Source organism: Equus caballus, chromosome 18 (assembly GCF_041296265.1).
Source record: "Equus caballus isolate H_3958 breed thoroughbred chromosome 18, TB-T2T, whole genome shotgun sequence".
In the NCBI taxonomy this organism is placed as follows: Eukaryota; Metazoa; Chordata; class Mammalia; order Perissodactyla; family Equidae; genus Equus; species Equus caballus.
In genome coordinates this window covers 67710814-67733444 of record NC_091701.1, presented here as the reverse complement: position 1 = coordinate 67733444, position 22631 = coordinate 67710814, and the positions used below count along the sequence as shown (strand labels likewise).

General features: G+C 41.2%; 1 protein-coding gene across 9 annotated transcripts in view; it reads right to left on the bottom strand.

The window, feature by feature from the left end:
- Positions 1-22401, bottom strand: part of NAB1 (NGFI-A binding protein 1) — a 39027-nt gene extending 16626 nt beyond the window's left edge. For 2 of the 9 annotated variants that reach the window (XM_023622230.2, XM_023622231.2), the window contains exons 1-4: positions 21881-22012; positions 11377-12211; positions 3566-3699; positions 1148-1199 (exon numbers count right to left, since the gene is read on the bottom strand). In XM_023622230.2, coding sequence (XP_023477998.2) covers positions 1148-1199; positions 3566-3699; positions 11377-12192 — 1002 coding nt within the window. In that variant the 5' untranslated portion in view covers positions 12193-12211; positions 21881-22012. Of the gene's footprint in view, positions 1-1147; positions 1200-3565; positions 3700-11376; positions 12212-13995; positions 14047-16258; positions 18709-21701; positions 21829-21880; positions 22013-22287 lie in introns of those variants that run through there. The other 7 variants (XM_070241435.1, XM_070241436.1, XM_070241440.1 and 4 more) reach the window with 6 other exon arrangements.
- Positions 22402-22631: the final 230 nt, after the last annotated feature.

Sequence of the window (22631 nt, the reverse complement as noted above, 5' to 3'; positions counted from 1 at the left end):
TTTGGGGTAAGGGTGCCCCTTTAGAAAGGGAAGCGGGGAAGTCAGAAGGACCTCTGAGCTATGAGCTGGAGGCACGTGAAGATCGAAAGAAAGATCTAGGTAAGGGGAATAAACATTGAGTGCTGAGGCACAAATGAGTTTGGCACGTTTCAGGAACAAAAAGTCGGTCAGCGCAGCTGGGACACAGTAAGAATGGGGAAGCGTGGCAGCAGGTGACGTCAGAGATGCAAGCCAGAGTCAGATCACGCAGGGTATGAGATGCCTCAGGAAAAAGTGTAGATTTTATTCTAGGTACAGTAGAAAGCCATCAGAAAGATTTAAGTAAGAAAGGGATTTATGTTTTTAAAAGATAACCTGGCTTTGCTCCGAATGAAAGATTATTTCATACAGAGGCTTAGTAAGGCTAATTTGATGATGGAAATTTAGGATAGTCAAACACAGCTTATTTGCTTTAACTTGAAATTAAATAATGGATGACTAGGAGAGTACTGACCCCCATCCCCTGCCCAGGGAAAAAAGAAAGGAACCACCTGACTTCAAATTTCTACTCTGCTGCTGACTGGCCTTTAAAAAAGTGCTCACTCTAAATTAAAGAGCAGTAGTTCTGAAACCATTCTACGGTTCTGAGAGCCCTACGAAAAGCACAATTTTCTTGCTCAATTCTCACCTTGCCACTTGCAGGTCTAAAATCACAAGGACACCCTCAATGTGATCTTCTAAAAGAGGCTTTAAGAACAGGAATGTCTCTGTAACTTGCAGCTATAAATTGTCATTTCTCTCAGAGAGTTAATATAAAGAAGTTAAACCTTAGCTCCTCTGAAGGTATTTAATGAGTTGACTAATGATGTAAGTAAGATTACAAAAGGAATAGTTTAACCAGTAAAGAGTTTTAAATCTGTAAGAAACACCTATTTACAAATCGGCCTTTGATAACCGACTGAACATCAATCTCATCATTGTGGTTTCCTGCTAAGAACTGAGTATCACAGTTCAAGTTACCATAGATACTTCAAAGCAACAAAACTCTGTATTATTTTTAAGATTCTACAATTCACATTTTTCACTCATTTATGGGACGATCCTTTGTTTCAGTTTGAACTAGTAAGCAAACATTATTAGCATAAGAAATTATAATACATAATCATACCTCCACTTTAATTCTCTTTGGGGATAATTCATCTCTTTCTCCACATTTTGACCTGAGGGGAGTGGGAGAGAGAGAAAACCTTGAGAAAGTAACAAACTTTATTCTAAAGGCATCTCAATCTATAAATTTCCACCAAAACATATAACCCTGAAAGCCTGATACTAGAAATAAGACATTTATAATGAACACTGAAATCATGAAAAAGAGACTTTTCATCATTTCTAAATTAACATCAGGGAAATATACAAATTATATTATACATTTTAAAAGGCCACTACCTAAGAACTCCCCACACAGAAAGTACCCAATAAGTATGTAATGATTATCATATACTGAAAAAGGAAAAAAAAAATCAAGGAGGACTCTATTCCATGACATCCCTTTATGGATCAGTAGGAACAATTTTGGACAAAATGACCAAAATGGCCAATTAAGATGAATGCTTAAGGCTACATGACATTAAAATGCATTTGTCTATCTACCGACACAAAGATGCATTTTCCCTTGACCTAGAGATCCCTTGGCTGGGAATCCATCTCACAGAGCTACCTGCACAGATATGAAAGACTTCTGCCAACTGAACTATGACAAGCCATCAATTTTAAGTTATACTTCAACATAAAAGACGTTAAAATATTAAAAAAAGTACATCTCAGAATCAACAGATGATATGTATGATGTTATTTACTGTGGTATTATCTATAATGACAAAAGACTAGAAACAACTCAATGGGGAACATCAGTGGGGGTCTGGTTAAATGAATCACGGTATATCCACAATGCAAGACCGTACAGCTGGAAAAAATAATGAGGAAGATGTGCACATCCTAATTCAGCGAGGTCTCCACGACATGTTAAAATCAAAGCAAAATACAGAATAATGTAGACATACGCTACCTATTATCTTTTGAAAAACAGATGAAAATATATTTATATTTGTTTGCGTGTGCGTAAACAAACACTGGAAGGATGAAAAAGAAACTAATAAAGCTACTTACACTGAGGAGAGAAACAGTAAAAAGAGGCAGGAATGGGAGTGTAACTTTTTTGTACAACCTATTTACGTAGCTTTGGCTCCTATATTATGTAAAAGGGTTACGTATTTTAAAATATGCTTAACTTAAAAAAGAAATATAAAAGTAAATACTACAAGAAATAGCCAAAAATTGTTGAAAGCAGTGCCTCTGGGGTGTGATGGGGGAGCAGGGGAACTGCTGAGTTTCACTACAAGCCTTGTGTGCTAGTTCTTAAATCATGTACATGTATTACCTTGATCAAAGAAAAATATTTAAATAAAATTTTGTATAATACAGTGAAGAAAACAAAAAAAATCACTAAATCAGCTCTTGATTAGCCAAAAAAAACCACCTCTGTAAATAATCCTATAATACTGCTGCATGTTCTCACCCTGTTCATTTAGTCTGCGTAATTTTGCTTGTCAGTTTGTAAATATGTGGGCTTTGGGGGTAGGGTAGAAAAGGAAGCTGCTATGCGTTGGGGACAATAATGGGAGTGACAGCAAATGCCTATCATGGTGGTTTTCAAACTTGAATGTGCCCAAGAGTTCCCTGGGATGCTCAGGAAAGTTTGTACTTCGAGATTCCATCCCCAGAGACTGACTGATTCGGGCTGGGGAGGGCACGCAGGATGTCGCTGTTCAACACACACTCGATTACTCTAAGGCAAGCTGCCGTCGGCACCCACTCAGAGAAGCAGCGGCACGCCCGCCCGACAGTGTGCTGGACATCAGGGCCCATGTGGAACCAAGTGAGCAAAATCAAAATCGTTACACCTGTAGACAACGCTTAGGGGTCAAGTGAGGATAAGATGAAGAATAATACGGTGTGTCTACATTATATTTTAAAACCACCATTGCTTTTCAACATGAAGTTTTTTATTTCCAATGCATGTTCCATACTCTACTTGCTAGTAATAAAATTATCTTCCAATTTTCCCTTAAATCCTGGTCCATGGAGTCTTTTTATCTATTCAGCTAATCTGATTAGACTGCAAACACCTTGCAAGAGGAACCACTTTGCTTCCTCCGAGAGTTCAACAAGTTCGTGCCATTAGTGGGTGTGCAAATACGTCTCGAAACGCTGACTGACTAAATCCTGTCGTCACACTCAAAACCAAAGCATCCGAGTGAGAGACGAAACGTCGAAAACCGCTCCCAGAACAATGTCACAGTGCGGGGAGCTGTCTTTCAAGAGACAGACAGACCAAAGAGAATTAAACAAAACAACAAAACCACTTTGGCAATCATGTTTTGAAAAGTCATTTCACTGTTTAATTTTATAGAACTACAAGCACACTCCTACTTTCTCAGAAATGCTTATATTCTATCAGCGGATGGTGTTTCAAGCTCTGCTTCTATCTGGCAACCCAAAGAACACTGCCAATTAGTTCAACACTTACTTGGTGGCTCTGTAAGTATATTTATAGGTGACTTCTCGAGAAATCTGCCTGGCCAGGGCAAACAGTTCGTCTCTTCTCGTCAGCAGGGCGTTATCCTTCACACAGAGCTGGGCAGCCGCTTCATTAACTGTGAGCTGCACAGGCAAAACAAAGCTTAGAAAATTCTAAACATTTCTATTCCATTAACATGTAAAACGTCACTTAAGAATACGAAAACGTCACATAATTATATAATGAAATCATAATTTATAAAAATCAGGATGGTCTTTATTCCTAATTAGTTCTAATGCTGAATTTCAGAAGAACACCAAGTCATCTGCCACCTCTCAGAACTCAAACTAATCAAAATAGTCATCTGGGTTTTATTTATTTATATGTTTTATTTATTTTTGCTTAGGTATGAGAGTTTATGGAAAATAAGCAAAATAAAAATAAAAAGTAAAAAATGTTCTACATCTCATTTTTCTAATGAAAAACTAAGGGACCTGATTATATGACATGGTGATAATATTCCCGTGCCTAAAAGTGAGTGTACATAGTCTGACAGGTTTTTTTTTTTTTTCAATGTGAATGGACATGAAAAGTCTTAGAAAGGAATAAAAATTATTTTAGTTAAATATTTATCAAACCACTTAGTAAAAAATAGAGTTACACAAATTAGAGTTATAATGGAAAATCAAGGTCTTGGAGTGACTATAACGCTAAGATTCACTTAATTCTACTCTTTGATCTAAGTGGTAAATATGGCCAATATCATGTTGCCAGCTGACCAGACACCTTGTATTAAAATTTAAAATAGAAAGTTATCCTAAACTCAAAACCTATAATTGTTTCATAAACTAGAAGATGTTTTTTCACATAATTTCGTCAATTTAAATAGATGCAGGAAACTGCCAAGAAGTCTATGAAACAAACTTCCTAAAAAAGCAAGAAACATACTCATTCAAGGCATGACTGAGGGGGGCCAGATAATGGGATCTGACTGCAGACAGACCCAAGATGCGTCTTGCTTCACGCTTACCAGCTGTGTGACTCTGGACGTGTAAAAATCTCTCGGAGCCTCAGTTTTCTCAGAGGCACAATGGGGTAACATCACTACCTTGATGGACTCTAACAAGATGTGAATGAGGAGCAAACCTGGCACAAGCTGTTGTTAGTGTGAACTCCTGTTCTCCTCTCATAAGGATACAGGCATTCACTCTTTCTCTCAACCCAGGCATCTCACTTTACTCATAATTATTTTTCTTTTAAACCAATTTATTGTCTGCAACTTTCCTTATTCTTTTGGAGTAAGGCAAAGTAAATACACAAACATATTCACTTTTTTTTTTTTGGCTGAGAAAGATTGGCCCTGCGCTAACATCTGTTGCCAATCTTCCTCTATTTTGTATGTGGGTCACTGCCTCAGCATGGCCGCCAACAAGTAGTGTAGGTCCACACCTGGGAACTGAACCCAGGCTGCCAAAGCAGACTGTGCTGAACTTATCACTAGGTAACAGGGCCAGCCTCCCACAATAATTTTTCTTATTTAGAATTTTTGAAAATACTGAGAAGCAAAGGAAGAAAATAAATGCAGCATGCAATCCTTCCATCCAGAATGACAATTAACATTTCCATGTATGTTATTCTAATACTTTGCTGTGTACATATACATATAAACTTATATGTGAATACAGATTTGTAATGTCTTTTCCACATAGTACACTGTACTTTTTACTTTTATCATGTATTAAGGTAGAGACTTAGCCTGTTTACATCAGGATCTGGCATGGGTTGGATGCCCCATAAATATGTGCTGACTAACAAGTGAATTTAAACATTCTTTACAACACCACTGTTACTATTTAGACATGTAATATTCCATTGCAGGAAAGGACAATACATTATTTACATCAACCTCACTCTGGAGATTAAACTACCCCCAGTTTTTCATGTACTACAAAGAAAGCTGCAAAGAACATTCTTAAATGTGCACCTTTGCATGCATATTCAATTATTTCCTTGGAATAAATTCCTACAAATAGACTTGTTAGTTCACAGAATAAATTTTAAGAGATTTATATATTTCATCAAATTACTCTCCAGAAAAGTTGCTCCAAATCGTAACACTACCAACAATTACATAGAGAGTCCTTTTCCCAGAATCTTGACCAACACTAATTATCTTTTAAAATATCTTTACTAATTTGACATGTTTTCAATGATATCTGGCTATAATTTGCAGTTCTTTGACTATAAAACAACCTTTTTGTTATGTTTTTGACTTATTTTAAAATCTGCTTGCTCGTGGCAGTTGCTTGTTTCTTCTATCGCACTACTTTGTTTCTTAGAGACTTTAGGAATTCTTTCTGTATTAAGAGCATTAACTCTTCACCATATGTAGTGGTTTGGTTTTTTTTTTAAAGTTTGTCATTAGTCTTACAGTTTTTGTCTTGGGTGCCATACATAGAAACTCCCTTCTCACTCTAATAATACATAAATGTTCTTCTATGATTTAGTCTAAGAGTTTTCTTTTTCCACTTAAGTATTTAATCCATCTAGAATGTGTTATGGTTTACAGTATATGGTGTGATATAGATTAGATATCTAACTTCCTTCTCTCCAGATTTCTGACTGCAATTTACATTGGCCTGTTCTCAGACAAATAATTTGGCTACTGACAACAAGGTTATAAGCCCAGGCTTCCTATGTAAACCCACAGCTGAATATGAAAGCATACTAGGAGGAATTTATTTTTAACTTTCTCCCCTCCTGCTAAAGAATGATCAATAGATCAATTTCTTCCCTAAGTGCTTTTGAAAGGCACAATGTTACCGGAGCCAAAAGTAAAATACACTTTAAAGAATGATTTCCTAAATAAAGTAACTTCAGTTTCAGCTTAACAGTAGCTACTGTGACCTTGAAGACCCTTCTCAAGTTGCTTTTCACGTAGCTGTTTCTTTTTTGTACTCATAAATCTAAACTAGTATGGAGAATTTCTGATTGTCAGTGAGATATTTTAACTGACAACATTTCAGAGGTACCAGTTTATGCACAACCACAGAAAATAACTTTTCAACGTAAACTGAAAACAATGTTCTCGTATTCTTTCCATCATCCTACCAGAAACCAAGAAAAACAAACATAACACATTCTTTGTTATTGAATTCAGGCTCCAACAGACCGAAAGAGTAGATTGAACTCTCCAGGCCCATAGGGAGCCTTCTGGCAGAAACACTGAGGCTGGAGAAAAAACTACAGCTCGCCCCAGGTTGTAATAAGCCAACTCATCAAGCTTCCCCCTCAAAGTGTATTTTCTGTCAATGTCTTCTAGATTTCACGTTCTCAGTTGCTAATAATTAAATAACTATTACGATATACTTAAAAAAGAAAATGATACAAATACTCCAAAACAGTAGTCGCTCACTGCAGCACCATGGTAGCTTTTCAAAAATTCTAAGTTTCCAATTTTGTTAAAAGCATAAAATACAATATTCTCTCTGACTGGTTTACTTACTTCCTCCACTTGCTATAAACCAGGCCACACCTAGGTAGGTCCTAAGACCATCACTGATTCTTGAGCTTAAAAAGAAGTGTTTAAAACAATGATTCACTCCCTAATTCTTTACTGTATGATGTACAGTACATGTGAAAACAAGTATAAAAATGCATACCAGAAGGAGATTTTTATGTACTCGTGAGAGCTGAAAAGTTTTTTTCAGGTGTAAATACTTCCTGATTTTCATCCATGTGTGACCGCCATACAGCTGTATGTCTTGAAAGGTTAAAAAGAACAGAGTCCATACGGTTTATATGAAGAAAATTCTCAGAAATACTACCAAAGGTGAATTAAGAATAAGTCATAGAGTTCCTTATTTGGAAATTGAGGACAAATTATACTAGTCTGAAGAAAGCTTATATCAGACCAGATTCACATTCCTGAGTTACAAGTAACAAGTGGTCTAAGTTTCAAAAACACAGGCCACATTTCCCAAAGCCCCCGCCCCCACATCGCAACCTGCCAGCATTCATTTTGGGTGTTCCCTTATTTTGGGAAATCCACAGCGGTCTCATTTCTTAAATACCATCTGTACCTATTTTTCCAAAGAAGCAAAGAGCCCCTTAGCAAAAGCCAAGTGTAAAATAATTCATTTTAGATTTTTTTTAAAGCAGGGTAGGATTTTTTTTAAAAAGTCAACTTGATTGGGTTTATTCAAGCCATCTCTTTAACATACTTTTGCTTTGATAAAAATACAGGTCTTCTGACTCAACTTTGTGTTTCATCTACTATGTTTTAAAAATTATATGTACACCGGGTTAAAGCAGGAAACTAAAACTGCCAACATGTTATGCCCTCTGTTTTCCACTAAAGACAACCATAGTAGCCTTTTAGTAGATTCCTCTGTTGGTTCACAGGCAATGAAAGTCTCAAAGTGTATCTGAATTATAAAGCTAAGTGCATTTTCCAGACCTACCCACAAGTGCTAGTGAGCCAGCTACTGTACAGCAATAATACGTAACGACTGCAGAGATATGCCCCAAATAGATAAAATCACAGACCCACTGCAGTTAAGCAACTTTGCTGACCAATTCTCTGATCTTAAGCTCCAGTACCCACTTATATCTAAAATCATTTATTCCAAAAGGTCAGACAGTGAAATTGCTGAAAACAAGATTAATATACAAAAGTCAGTCAGTGATAATTTTAAAAAGTGGGAAAAAAATTCCATTTACAATTGTCATATATTTTATGTCATATATTTCTATATCCTATATAAACAAATTTAGTAAATAAATTAAATTTTATAAATATATATACAACATAGGCACATAAAATACAGTCGTGCACTGCATAACACCGTCTTGGTCAACAGTGGACCACAAATACAATGGTGCTCCCATAAGATTAGCACCATATGGCCCAGGTGTGCAGTAGACTATACCGTCTAGGTTTGCATGAGTACACTCTATGAGTTTGCACAACAGAATCACCTAATGATGCCTTTTTTAGAATGATTCCCAGTCATTAAGCAATGCATGACTATATTATACATGGTATCTGACTTAACAAGAAATGTGCAAAACCCATGTGAATAAAGAACTACAGAATTACCGAGGGACAGAAAAGATCTAAAGAAGCAAATACATAGGCTATATTACTGTATGGGAGGTCTCATTATTGTAAATATGTCAATTTTCTCCAAATTAATCTACACCTTTAAGGCATTTCTAATCAAAATGCCAACAAAAATTTTGGGGAAATTTGACAAATGCATTAAAAATTTCATTTGGCAGGAGAAATGCATAAGATTACCTAAAAAAACAGAAGCTGCAAAACAAGACTATTGAAAGGGCACGTGCCTTTCCAGATACCACAACAGATTATTTAGCTGTGGTAACTAAAATAACTCTATATTGTGAAGCAACAGAGAATCACACTAATGAAATCACACAGGATAAGATCAATGCATATTATTACTTCCACATTAGACATCCTCAGGGCAAAACAGTCTCAAAGGTCAAACGACAAATGACAGTCTGGGAAAATGTTTACAACATAAGACAAAAGGTTAATGTCCTTACAAATAAAAAAGTTCTTACCAGTTAATTTTTTAAAAGTAAGACAACCTCAACATGAAAACCAAGTATATGAACATAAAATTGGATGCCTATTAAACATATGAAAAGATACTCATCTTCACTAAGGAAAGTAAATTTGGGCAATGAAAATTTTTCATTGATTAGACTGGCAAAGACTAAAAATAATGACAAATGCAATATTAGCAAGAGTTTGGAGAAATGGACACTTGCATATAATGATAGCGGAAGTGTCAACTGTTGCAGCTTTTTTATAAGGCAATAAAGCAGTACCTATAAAATAGTAAATCTACATATTTTTTGATGCCGTTATTTTACATGTTGGAAACAATTCTGTAGAAAAACATGCCCAAGTCTGTAAAGGTGTGGGTGTATAATGTTCACACACCACCATGTACAATATCAAAAAAACGGAAACAACCTAAGTGACATCAAAAAGTGAGTGGTTAAGATAAAAAGCACATTCATACCATGGAATACAATGCAACCCATAAATGAACAAGGCAGCTCTATGTGTACTGACTTGAAAAGATATCTAATAGTATATTGTTACATTAGGTTTTTAAAAAAAAGGAATTTGGAGCACAGTGTACAAAATAGATCCCATATTTGTATATGTAAAGAAAAGCATCTGGGGGCCGGTCCAGTGGCGTAATGGTTGGGTTTGTGCTCTCGGCTTCAGCAGCCCAGGATTCACAGGTTGGGATCGCGGGCGCAGACCTACACATCATTCTTCAGGCCATTCTGTGGCAGTGTCCCATATATAAAGTGGTGTAAGACTGGCGTAGATGTTAGCTCAGAGACAATCTTCCTCAAGCAAAAAGAGGAAGATTGACAACAGATGTTAACTCAGGGCCAATCTTCCTCACAAAAAGGAAAGAAAAGAAAAAAAGAAAAGTGTCTGAAAGTTTACAGATTCCATTACTTTACATTCTTTTGTAACGACTGCATACTTTTGCAAATAAGTACACATTCTTTTTCGTGTTAAAGTACAAGTCTGGGGGGATGATATAATGTTTCCAACGTGAAATATGAAATACTGCATTCAAATGAACAATTTTTCAGAGGATTTATTCCTTTCTTCTAAAGGATAATGGCTACAAAAAATTTAGCTATGAAATAGTCTTTTTAGCTTTTGAAAATGCATTTATTTTCCAAGCATTTACTGTGCACATTAGACTCTGAGGATATGAAAATGAATGCGACATTATCTCTGCCTTGAAGAAATCCAAAGCATACTGGGAGGGACAGACCGGTATACACATAAGTACAATAAAGTGTTGAAGTCACCTTGACACTAGTGTACGTACGGATAAAAACAGAAAGGAAAGGAAATGTCACTCTACTTGGGGGAAAACATATCAAAAAAGATTTAAGCTTATGCTTGAGCTAAACCTTAAAGATGACGAGTTGGCCAGATGGACGCAAACAGAAAGGGAGTAAATGCAAGAGATACATATGCATTCTTATACTTAAGCAGAATATCTCTGGATAGAGTGCTATGAAGATAAAACAATGAGACTTTTTAAAGCCTAAGGTCAAACCAAAACAGTATAAATAATTCCAAATAAATGAAACCAAAGCTATAATAATTCTTTCAACATTTATCTAATATAATTTTGTTTTCTATGCTAACTGAAAATTAAAGTTCTGGTTATTTCTCCAAAGTGTTTTTTTTTTTAAAAAAAGTCTACTAAAATGTTTTTTAAATGAATAGTTACATTTAAAATCCTTTTATTTCTTAATTAAAAAACAAACTGCCTTATAAATAGGATGACTTTACACTTTCACTGTTTAAATTCTGACATTTTTCTCAAAGTCACTCTACACTGTAGTTCCAAAACTCAATGTGTTTGAGTTCAACATAAAAATACCCTAACACAATAAATCTGGTCTATTCACAAGAGCTATATTTTGCTAACACCTAAATGTTGGGTTTCTTTCTTTCTTCTTTTTTTTTTTTTTTTTGGTGAGGACGAGTGGTCCTGAGCCAACATCTGCTGCCAATCTTCCTCTTTTTGCTTGAGGAAGATGGTCCCTAAGCCGACATCTGTGTCAGTCTTCCTCTACTTTGTATGTGGGACACCGCCACAGGGTGGCCTGATGAGCGACCCCTAAATGTCTCCAACACTGCTGGGCGGGAGTGTACCTCCCCTTTGCCTCAGACGATTACCAAACATCTCTCAGGCACACAAGGCGCCCGGCGCCTGCGAAGACCAAGGTGGGCTTCCTACCTCATGAAGGGTGAGGTGTTTCCCGTCCTTCCTCTTCGAGTCAAACCTGCCGTAGATGGCACTGTATTTTCGAATCTCCTCCTCTTTGTGCGGATCATCATCGCTCATCTCAAAGATGTGACCGATCATTTTGGCCAACTTCTTGTTGGTTTTCAGCAGCTCCTTCACTTCGCTCAAGTCACTCTTGGGGAGCGTGGGGGCCATGCGCTCCACGCACTCGGCCACCGAGAGCGCGGCGGCCGCGTCCAGCGCCTCGCTGCTTTCCTTCGGGGACGCGGGGGAGCCCAGGTCGGCCGGCGAGAGGCTGTGCTCGCTCTCGGTGGCGTGGTGGCTCTGCCAGAGTCTGGACTCGCCCACGGCCTGCAGCGCCAGGCTCCCCGCGTCTGACTTGCCCTGGGCCAAGCTCTGCACGCAGGGGGCGGCGGCGCATTTGGGGAGTTTTAAGTGCGGGTCCCGGGCATTGCTATTCCTTTCATAACTGCTGCAGGTTATTCCCAGCCACGTCGGGGATCCCTCAGGTAACTTATAGATGGGAATGCTACTAACAGGCAGGGAAGTCAGCGGCTGATTGAAAAGGCCAGGGTTTGTGACCCAGTCTCTCAAAGCCTTCTGGAGCCTTCTAACATGAAGGGGCTTGCTAGCCATGCCTACGAGTGCCATGATTTCCAAGAACTCCTCTTCTCCAGCTTCACAGAGCTGCTGGACATCATCGCCGCCTTGCTGGATAAAGGCATCAAAATAAGAAAGCAGATTGGCTTTTTGTAATATTCTGTACAGCTGCAACTCCCCCAGGGTCCTGGGTAAGGCTGCGGCCATTACTGTGGATGGGCTTAACCTGCAAAGAGAAGACAGGAAACACTCATCTACTGGCTCCAACCCTCTTAAACCTGTTTGTGAGACAGGACAGGGTTTAAGAACACAGTGTGGGAAGAACAAAAACACGGAGCATTTGCAGAGCAAAAGAGTGTCAAGGAAGCACTCTCTCTACACGTGTTATCTCATTTTACACTCCCAGTAACCCTAATGGTCAGCATAACTGGTTCCATTTTAAAGAGAAAAATATAAAGGCTCAAAGAAGATCTGCCTGAGATCTCACAACTAGTTACGCAGGAGTCTGGGGACTCAGCAAGGTTCACAAGACTCTTGGTCCCATATTTTTGACTATTCCCTTTACTGCCTCCACAGTTTGCACACACAGGTGACATGAAGGACAGTCAAATTCAGGAGGAGGTACTGCATGTACGATGCCACCATTCGCGGAACACTTATTTTGTGTAAGACAGTATGATAAACACTTTAAGTCTAATCCTCACAAAGGCCCTGCGACATAGGTACACTTATTCCCATTTTATACAGAAAAGTTGCCAAGATTAGTCTGGCAGGCAGAGGAAGATAGATTTCAGTATGAATTGGAGGTGAGAAGACAGAAGGTGGTATATTTAGGAACCAAGAAAAAAAGAGGCAGGAAAAATTCAAGCAAATAAATGACAAGACTTGGTCATCACTTAGGTCTAAGAGATGAGGAGAGGAAAGAGTTACCGTTTATTGACACTTTCTGTGGGTCCAGGAAGAGAAGACTTAGCGATGACTATGGGATTACACATTTGAGAGTCTAGAACTGTGATAGGCATCGGGGATACAGAAAAATCAGGAGGATGGGGCTCCCTGTCAAACACACAGTGCTTGAACACACTGCAAGGCAGAACGCTTAAGTCGAACTGCCCTGCGTTCCAAATAGACTGGAGCCAAAGTGTGTAAGGGCTGGAGCTACAGGGTGAAACCAGAGAGGGTGGGGGAGCCCTCCAAAGCAGCAGCCGAGGGCCAAAGACAGAGCAAGGAAGAAAGAGACTTTTAGGAGCCAAGCAAGACAGAGAGGCCTGCCTTTAAAAAGACAGAACAAGATCCAGCAAAGTCCTTCTTGACCTCTTAGCAGCCTTCAGAAGTTATTACACAGTTGCCTGGAGACCTCCCACATATAAAGAGGAGCTGGCCAAGGACTTCTATTTAAGAGAAACAAACAAACTTGTTGTAATCAATGCACTCTTAAGACTGAAAGGACCCTGCAGCCCTCTACCGAGAAAATTACAGAAGGCCAAAAAAATACATACATCAGAGGAAAATGGAAGCTTCACTCTCAACTCAAACTAGCAGGGAGCAATTATTAACCGGGAGATGATGCAAGCAGAGGAATCTTAGGAACCTCCTGAAGACCAGGTCACCAAATCCGGGACTTTTGCTTTTTGCCATCAACCAGAAGGCTGCACAGAATTCTAGTCTCATTCATCCCACCCAAGGAGAATGCATCTCCCCACCACCCTAAGGACTGACTCCAGGGAAGCCCCAGCTCCTGGAACCTCTGGATTATCCACAATCCGCTTTGATCAACTAGTGACCTCCTCAAATTTTATGGCTCTTTATCTTACAAGGGTAATGTCAGGTGACTTCCAAGAGACACACAAAAGATTGAACTGGGGTCCCAGTAACTTCTTCTGAGGTGCTTCTGGAAAACAGTTTCCCAGGTCCCAGAGCTGCATCCCAGGAGACTCCCATGAGTTGGCAAATCTGGCAAACGACACTAGACACTATTTAGCACACCCTCTGGGCACCACGAACTCCTACATGTTCTGGGGTCATCTCGGTTCTTGACTCGTCCACTTTCATCTTCATGCCACCTCCGTTCTGGATAAAAACATCCTGCATCTTCAACATCACCCCAGGAGGGTTCTTCCACCCCAGGAGGGACTCTCCAGGGAGGCCATCATCCCGCAAAACACAGCTCTCAGGAGTTACAGACACAAGGTAACGTCTGTATTGAATTACATTATACCAAATAAAAGGGCTTCTAGAAAGTGTCTGAGGTGGAAGAAATGAAACTTACTTTCCCGTCATACACCTAATTCAATAACTCCACAGGCTTTCAACTCAAGAGTACACCAAAAAATACGTATATACACATATAAATATACATGTACACACAGACACCATCTCTTTTATAGGACTGTAACCTTGCAAGGAGAATGGTGTCATCAATTATTTCACTGCATGTACTCCCCAAATTATGGAATAGAGGGAAGATGACAAGAGAAAATCTAGATGAATAGTGTCTGAATCCTTTTATGAGCAATAAGAAAAAAAGACTGTTACACAAATATGAAAGAGAAACTTAAGAAAATGAGAACTAAAGACAACCTTACGTTTTATTCTTCTGAGATAAGGCAATGATTTTAAAAAATATTAATTTTCAACTTTTATTCTTTCTCACCTTTACCCAGAAAGAAAGGAAACCCCCTCGTTCCTACGAGAAAGCCCTTATGAACTGGTAAGAAAGAAGTAGTTATGAATATAGTATCTCTGTCAGGACTGACAGGACCAAGTGTATGTTTCCAAAGGCGAGACACCGGATGAAAGATAAAGAGGTGAACTATCCAGAGGCCACGCGGGCTTTCTGAAGGCCCACACTCCCTGGGGGGAAAGGAGCTTTGTCCCTAAGCTTTCGCTTTAGGAGAATGTTTCATTTTCCCACAAAAGCCTATTGCGATAATTTAAACACCCACCACTTCATACGTTAACTTGATCTAAAAGAAAATTTTTCTAAGATGAGATTTTCTGTTTTTACAAACTCTGTTTCTATTCATGCTTCAAGGTGAAGGTCAACTAAGTCACGAGCAAGCTTCTCTCTGCATCTCTCCGATCTGAAGTCAATATAAAAAGGATCCTGGCCCAACGCTACATCCAGGTAGCTGAGAGTACAGTAAATCTCCTCAGCTGAAAACCACTGTTACCTGGCCTTTTCAAGAAATGCGGGAACCACCGCGCTGCGTCTGACCTTTTTATGAATTCCACCGTTAAGAGAAACCAGTCACTCATTCTCAGGTGCTCAGCTAAACCAAAGGCCTGCAGCCTGCGGGCCGCAAACCTCCACTTGCACCAGCTTGAATGCTCCTCAGCCTCGTTCAAGAGGAAGAGGAATTAAACAACAATGGATTCGTTTAAGGCCATTTGTTGTTGTTTGTTATTCACTGATCTATTTTAAACGGTAATGATTTGTTCCAGAACCTTAAAAAAAACCTCACTTTGGCTCCTTAGGGAGAATCAGTCATCTGCTGGATTCAAACTATGCAAAGTGAAATAAGGCGCCTGTCTGGTCCAGAAAGCTTCACTGGTCAACTCCTGCTTCCTCCTTGAACCGCAAGGAAGCACTTAATCCGGCTGTGGGAAACAACCTCCCTGACATTCTCCAAGCTGGGATGTGGGGATTTAGGGTCCGTCAGAGGCCTGTAATGGTCCCGAGGGAAAAGAACCATTCTTTCAAACCTGCTTCAAGCTCTTCCAAGAAGCTTCAGCCTGCCTTCTGGCTCTGCGACCCTCACAAAACCTTCCAGGTATCACTGGCCTCTCTTGAACCTCCTGCAGCTTGACATCACTCCTTGAAATGCTCTTCACCTCCCCTTATATCCTAAGCGCAAGAATTCCCCAAAGGTTTATATCGGATCTCTTTTCTATTGTTTTTCCACATTCTCCCTTGATGAGCTCATCTACTCCCTGGCTTCAGCGACCACCTAGGGCAGACTGACCTCCACATCGCTCTGCAGCCTGGATCAGGGGCTAACCGCCCAGGGGCCACACGGTTACTGCACACAGTTCTTAAATCCAAACACACAGCAAGCACTGGCTACCGAGTGAAAAAGATGCCTCTCACACACGGCCACTTTGCAAATGGAAGTAAAGTAAAACTTTGTGACTTAATAAAATATAAAGCCATTTAAAAGTCTAACTTAATTCATAGTTTTTGTCAATATATGTACTCTCAATCAACAAATACTAAAAGTAAAATTATCAAGGAATATTTGCAATTCTTTTACTTAAAAAGTGATCTCCATACCTGAAAAGTTTGAGACGCATCAGCCCAAATCTTTTTTTCTGATAAATCAGCATTTCAACTACCACGTGGGGGTTTCAAAATCTCAAATTTGATAAGTCCAAAAGCAAGTATGGTATTTCATGTTCCTCCCTTCTTCCAGATTCCCAAACCTATTCTTCCCAACTCTCTCATTTCTCCCACTTTCCTCGATTCATAAACGTAGGGACTCCATCTTTGCGTTTTCCTCTTCCTTCCTCAAATCTCCATGTTCCTAAGCCAGGCCACATCACCACACGTCTTCTTTCTCCCCCTCAAACGCACCTAATTCTAGTTTTCCTTGCTTCCTGCCCCAAGTATGAAAACAACTTTCTCCCCTCCAACACGTCCCACACTGCAGCGCCAACCTCATTGTCCTAACAGTACAGGTATGGCTCTTTACCCACCTGGGCAAATTTCCCCACTTCATAGAAAAGGAAACCCAAACTCCTCATATAGGCACTCCAGACCCAAACCTGTCCTTCCAGCCTTTTCTCTAGTCCCTAACATGCGCCTGTGCTCCTGCCAAACAGACATGCTGGGCAATCCTCAAATGCGCCTCCCGCTTCCCCGCCCCTGGGCCAGACACGGTCCTCCCCGCTACCTCCACGGCCTTTCCCATAAGGCCTTTCGCATACTCCTTGGCTGGAGACGTCTTTCCCTTCTCTAAACCCCACAATACTTTCTCTCTCATTCTTTTCCCCGACTTATTCAAAGCCACCAGTTCCTGAGCCAGTCCCAGGGATACAGAGGAAAGATGGTCCTTCACGGAGAATCAGTTAAGAGGGAGGAGACAGACAAGTAAGCGGACACGTAAACACTGTGATAACGCTATGCAGCGTTACACATAAGGAGCCACAGAGAAGCAGCCTTACCTGGCTCTGCAGAACAGGTTACAAGCTGCCTGAGGGTAAGGACTAGGTCTCATTCATCTTTTAACTCCCTGTATTCCTAGCAAAGTGTTCAGGGTAGAATACCATCTCTATAAAGGCTGCTGTTGAATGAAACCCAGCGTTTGAGTCAGAATCTGATCGGCAGCCTCCTTTCATATTCCAAAAGGGACACCCTGTGTGTAAATTGGTGTCCCAGTGAATTACCACTCTAGTAACAGCATACCCTGCTACTTTACCTGCAATCCTTTTCATTCTCTCAGCCTCAACACTTCCTCTTTCTTATAAGGCTGTATTTACAGGCAGAATCCCGTAACATGGCTATTTTCCCAAGAGCTCAAAGGGTGCGCTCCCAAACAAGGAACCACGCATGCTTAGTGCTATAAGACATCACGTGTTAGTCCAGCCCCAAGACCAGCATTTTAAGAAGTCAGTTTCAGTCATGAGAGATGCTGGGTCTTTCCCCTCTCTGTTCCTATGAATTAAAATGTAGTATAAGTTATCCCCAAATAACAAATATGTATCTCATAAATGTTCACTGTATTCAAATGGATTCATAATCATTACTCTTGAATCCTCCTCTTCATGATGTAGGAAAAATGCATAAATATGTATACGGACATATATAGAGGACATATGTATACACACACTTTATGAAGTCTATGGCATTCCAAAGAGACGCTTCCAGGAGTGGGAGAAACCAAGGGCAAAATCCCAGTAAGATTTGACTTATTTGTGCAGAGAACTATAAAGTCCTTCTTCCCAACATAGCCTGAAATTTCTACTTTAGAATTATCTAAGCTAAGAGCAACCTCTGATAGACTTACAAAAAATGTGAAAAAACTTGGGAAGGGTTAAGAGCTCATGAGTCATTTACAGATTGAGGTGAATTAGTTCCACCGGACTGTTTTCCTCTTAACAGCTAGATGAGCTCTGGTGCACAAGAAGGGAATGAAAGATAGGGATGGGAAAGGCAAGGAAGGAAGTAGGAAACCTGAGGGCAGAGGCTGCATTTACAGCCTCTGAAGCACCGCCAAGTTAGGGAGAGTGTAAGCTTGAAGGGATATGGGCCAGGCTGGGGAGAAGGGTGCAATGGGCACACTACAGGCTGAAACTGGAAAGGTTTATGAAAAGCCAGAATTTGGCTTAAGGAAGGATGGGCCTTAAGCCTAGGACATGACTTCTTCTCACTTTTGTGCTAGTCCTAGAATTCAAGCTAAAACAATGTAGTTCAGTTACATCATGGGTTACTTCAGATTGCAGCGCTGGCCTAAGTACCATCGCCTGTGTACGTGTTTCAAGTACCAAACGATTCACCTCAGTGCATTTATTAGTAAACACTCAGTGATGTAGCTTAAGTCGAGATATTTTTGAATCTTACTCCTGCCATAGCTACAAATTAAACATTAGCTTCTAATGAATTAATGGTAATTCGGGAAACTTCAAATGTTCTCCCCTATTGATTCTTTTCCGAATTCTGAATGAAGCTGGAAAAAAAATTCTTACAGACCCCTTAAAGTTTTTAATGAAAATATCGAATGTGTCAACTTAAATTTATTTATCAAAATTAGAAAAAAGTAAATCAGATTTATTATGCTATTAAAGAATAACTATACATTAACTACAATACCAGTACTAGCATTTCATATAATACGGCTGGAAATTCTTCAATCAATTAACGGTCAAGTCATTCGACAAACATTAACTGCCCTCTGAGCATGTAGTATGCATGCAGTGTATATAAATTTTACCACTTTTTCAGAAATTTCTCTTTAAAAATTATTAAATTAACATACTGTGCAAATTAACGTGCAGCCCCCTAAATACAATGCATTGAGAAATGACAAACTACTTGAACGCTTAATGGCATGTTTTAGCCATGAGGATTCCGACAAGATGAGGATTACTACTTTTTCCCAACATCAACTTCTCTGATTTCCCACTTCTTCCAATATTAAGTTTAAAAGAGTATATCCTACTATTGTGCTAGTTATTGAACATGTCAGATGAGAAAGGAAATTTGCATTTAATACAGTAACTGTGCTATTCTTCATTCTACTAAAAACAATGAAAGAACAGGTAAGAGAAAACTAAATCCACAGCAAAGGGGCTAGGAAGCTGACATTGCACTGGAGTGGGTATTATTTATTCCCTAATATATTTAATAAATTCCACAACAAAATACACATATCCAAGTTGATTATACATTAACAGGATCTTGAACTGTTCCAAACATATTATAAAAAGGTCATTTCCATGAAAGTAACATAAAATATATCACAGTTCCGTGGTATCCAGAGTACAGCTTCACATCTAAGGTCAATTTAAAGGCAAAGCTTTCATTTCCATTAGAGCACATGAATAGCACCAACGAAAACAATCAGACTTAATACGATGAAATAGATCAGGCCTAAATCTTAGGAAAGAGTCCAGGTCAACACACAGAAAAGCCTGAGATACTTCTGTTTCCATCCAACCGTCTTTTACTTTAAATATTTAAAGTTCACATATTTAAAGTAAATTCTTCAAAGGCTTCCCCCACTTCAATAAATTCTTCAAAGGTCTCCTCCACTTTGTAATACATATCATTTCTTCTTTCAAAGCATCCAGAGTGCACTCTCAAAATCTTTAATAATAAACCAATATGTTCTTAAAGTGTGATTAAAAGAAAATATCCAATGCTTTAACCGATTCTCTAAATAACAAGACAAATGAAAATCTATTAACTTTCCTATAGGGCAGTGGATGTTTTTTAGTAGCCCAAAAAGGGAAAATTTTAAATTAATTTAACTTAGATTATTCAATCGTATTAATAATTCTGAAATAAGACGTCTTTATTAAATATATCAAATTATTTATTAGATATACAAACTCACTAAATTTCCCTGTATCAGCTGCAGTATTCCTAAGGATTTTTCTCATTTTAATTACATCCATAATTAGCAGGAAGAACGAAATAAAAGTCTACGATGCCTCAAGGTTTTTATTATCATTATTATTATTCATACATTCACACATAACAGGAAATCACCAGAGCCAAGGAAAATGAAATTTTTCTAATACCAGGATGGCATATTAACTTTTGTGCAAGATGCTAAAAATAATAAAATTAAAACAAGGAATCTCCCAATGGTTCCTTGAAATTATTTTCTTTCAAGATCTAATTTTCCAAAATTTAATACCCAAACAGGAAGAAGGCTGCCCTTGCCAGACATCTATAAATTCTCAAGAGAACCCTTACATGCATGTTACTGCCTGTAAGACAAACGATTTTTAAAATTTAATGAAACGGTAATATTAAATATCTCAAATAATATCAAAAAATGGAGGAAAAAAGGATACCCTCGAATCTAAGAGCCACTTTTACTGGCACTTAGATTAGAAACAGCTCTTTGAGGTCTTCAGGAAAATATCGGCCTCCACCCAAAATAGAGAAAGTAAATCCTACGCACCCTCTCTTCCAATATTTATTAAAACCCACATAAATTATGACATGCCATAATTTGGTATGTTTTACAAGGAGAAATTTTCAAAAAAGTGAAAATCTAAGAAGGTAATTCACTGCGTGCACACTTTTCTAACAAAACATCCTAGCATTTCCTACGTGACTAATCTATTTTAAATTCCGTTCCTCTGTTCCTATGCAATCTAATGTTATCTATTAAAACTGCCAAAATATTTTTAAACAAGAGCTGAGAATTTCCCTCTTAGCTTCTGATCTTTGCACTCCTTAAGTTTGCAGACACGTCACTGGCAAACCACCTGGTTGTGACAGGTTACTCCAAATCAACGCTTTCGGATGAAATTTTAAATTGACAGCTACTCAAAAATTTTCCATGCCTCTCAGATCTCAGGGAGTGAGGGATAAGTACTAATATGCAAGTCAAGGATGCCTCTGATCACCTGCTGCAAAATTTGGTCTGCGGAACCTACAAATGCATATTCCAATTCAAATATCCTTTTCCCCAGGATCTGACAACATTCAGGCTTACTGAAGGCGTCGTTTCGCATCTTAAGCCTTGTGAACCTCGAGGCTGCAGACCATAAACACAGATAGCACTTGCAAAGTTTCTCCATGAACAAGGTCACACACTTCTGCATGCAAGGCGTGTATGTCCCACATGTGTCTGCAAATTCCACACTCGGCCTCAGGGACCACGAGTCTCTCGCTTCCCTGCACCTCGGTGCCAAGTTTCTCTAAGCCACTTCCAAGCAAAACTCTCCTTCCGCTTTTAAAAAGAAAACTACATTCGCCCGGAGAGGATACCCAGGACGAAAACGAACACTGCAAGTGCAGCACTTTGATAAAGTAAACACACCGACAAAAAGACTCTGCCTCCGGGGCAGGCGGCTGCAAACCTCGGGGCCCCCGCGCGCCCCCCGCCCCGCGCCCCCGCGCGCTCGGCGCCGCGCCCCGACCCCAGCCCCGGCGGCAGCTCCAGCCCCGGGAGGAGAGCGGACTCGGCACCCGGCTTTCCCAGGGGAGACGCGCAAGCCAGGCCGCCGCCCCGCTCGCCCTCTCTAGCCGCCCTGCGCACCGAATTTCTCCGGGAATCGCCCACACGAGCCCGGAGCTGCCCTCTCCTTCCGGCGGCGGCCGCGCGGGGCCCGCTGCCCGGCCGCCCGCCCCCCGTGCCCGCGCTGCCCGGCGACGCCGCGCTCCAAGTTCGCCCGCGGCCGCACGCGCGCGCCCCGGCGGCCCGCGAGCGGTACGTACTCGGCCGGCGGCTGCAGCGGGCTGGGCGCGCGCTCCCCCGAGGACGGCTCAGCCCCGACTCCGAAGTGCCGGCCCCCGGCTCTCCCTGCTCCGGCGGCTGCGGCGGCCGGGACGCCCCCGCTCCCATCGAGGGGGGCAGGGAAGGTGGTGGGCGCGCTCTCCCGGCACCCCCCCCCAGCTCGGGCCCGCCGCTCCTTCCTGCCCGCCAGCCCCGACGGCGCTCGCTCGGCCGCGGTGGCGGCGGCGGCTCCTCCCGGCTCGGGCGCGCGGGCGGCGGCGGCGCCTCCCCCGCCGCGTCCTCCCTCCCCTGCCCCCTCCTCTCCCTGCGCTCCCCTCCCCTCCCCGCGCGCTGCACCCTCCCCCTCCCCCGCCCGCCTCCGCCGCCCCCACCCCCCGCGCGCTGTCACATTGGGAGATTCCGCTCTTGCTACATTCGCCGCTCCGGCTCCCGCCCCCGCGCGGCCGAGTGACGCAGATCCCGGCGTGGGCCGCCGCAGGGCGGGGGCGGGGGCGGCGGCCGCAGGGGCCCGGCGCGGCCTCTTCCCGCCGCCCCCGCCGCGGGAGCCGGAGGGCGGCCCATTCACACGGCAGCTGGGAGGAACCAAGTGGGCGCCCGGGAGGGGGCGGCTCCCCGAGTCCCGCTCCGGGCGGGGGGAGGGGGCGGGAAGGAGGGCCCCCGGGGGTGGCGGCAGAGAGGGGACGTCGCCTGGGGCCTGCTCGCCAGCTGCAGAGTGAACCGGGAAGGTTTGCA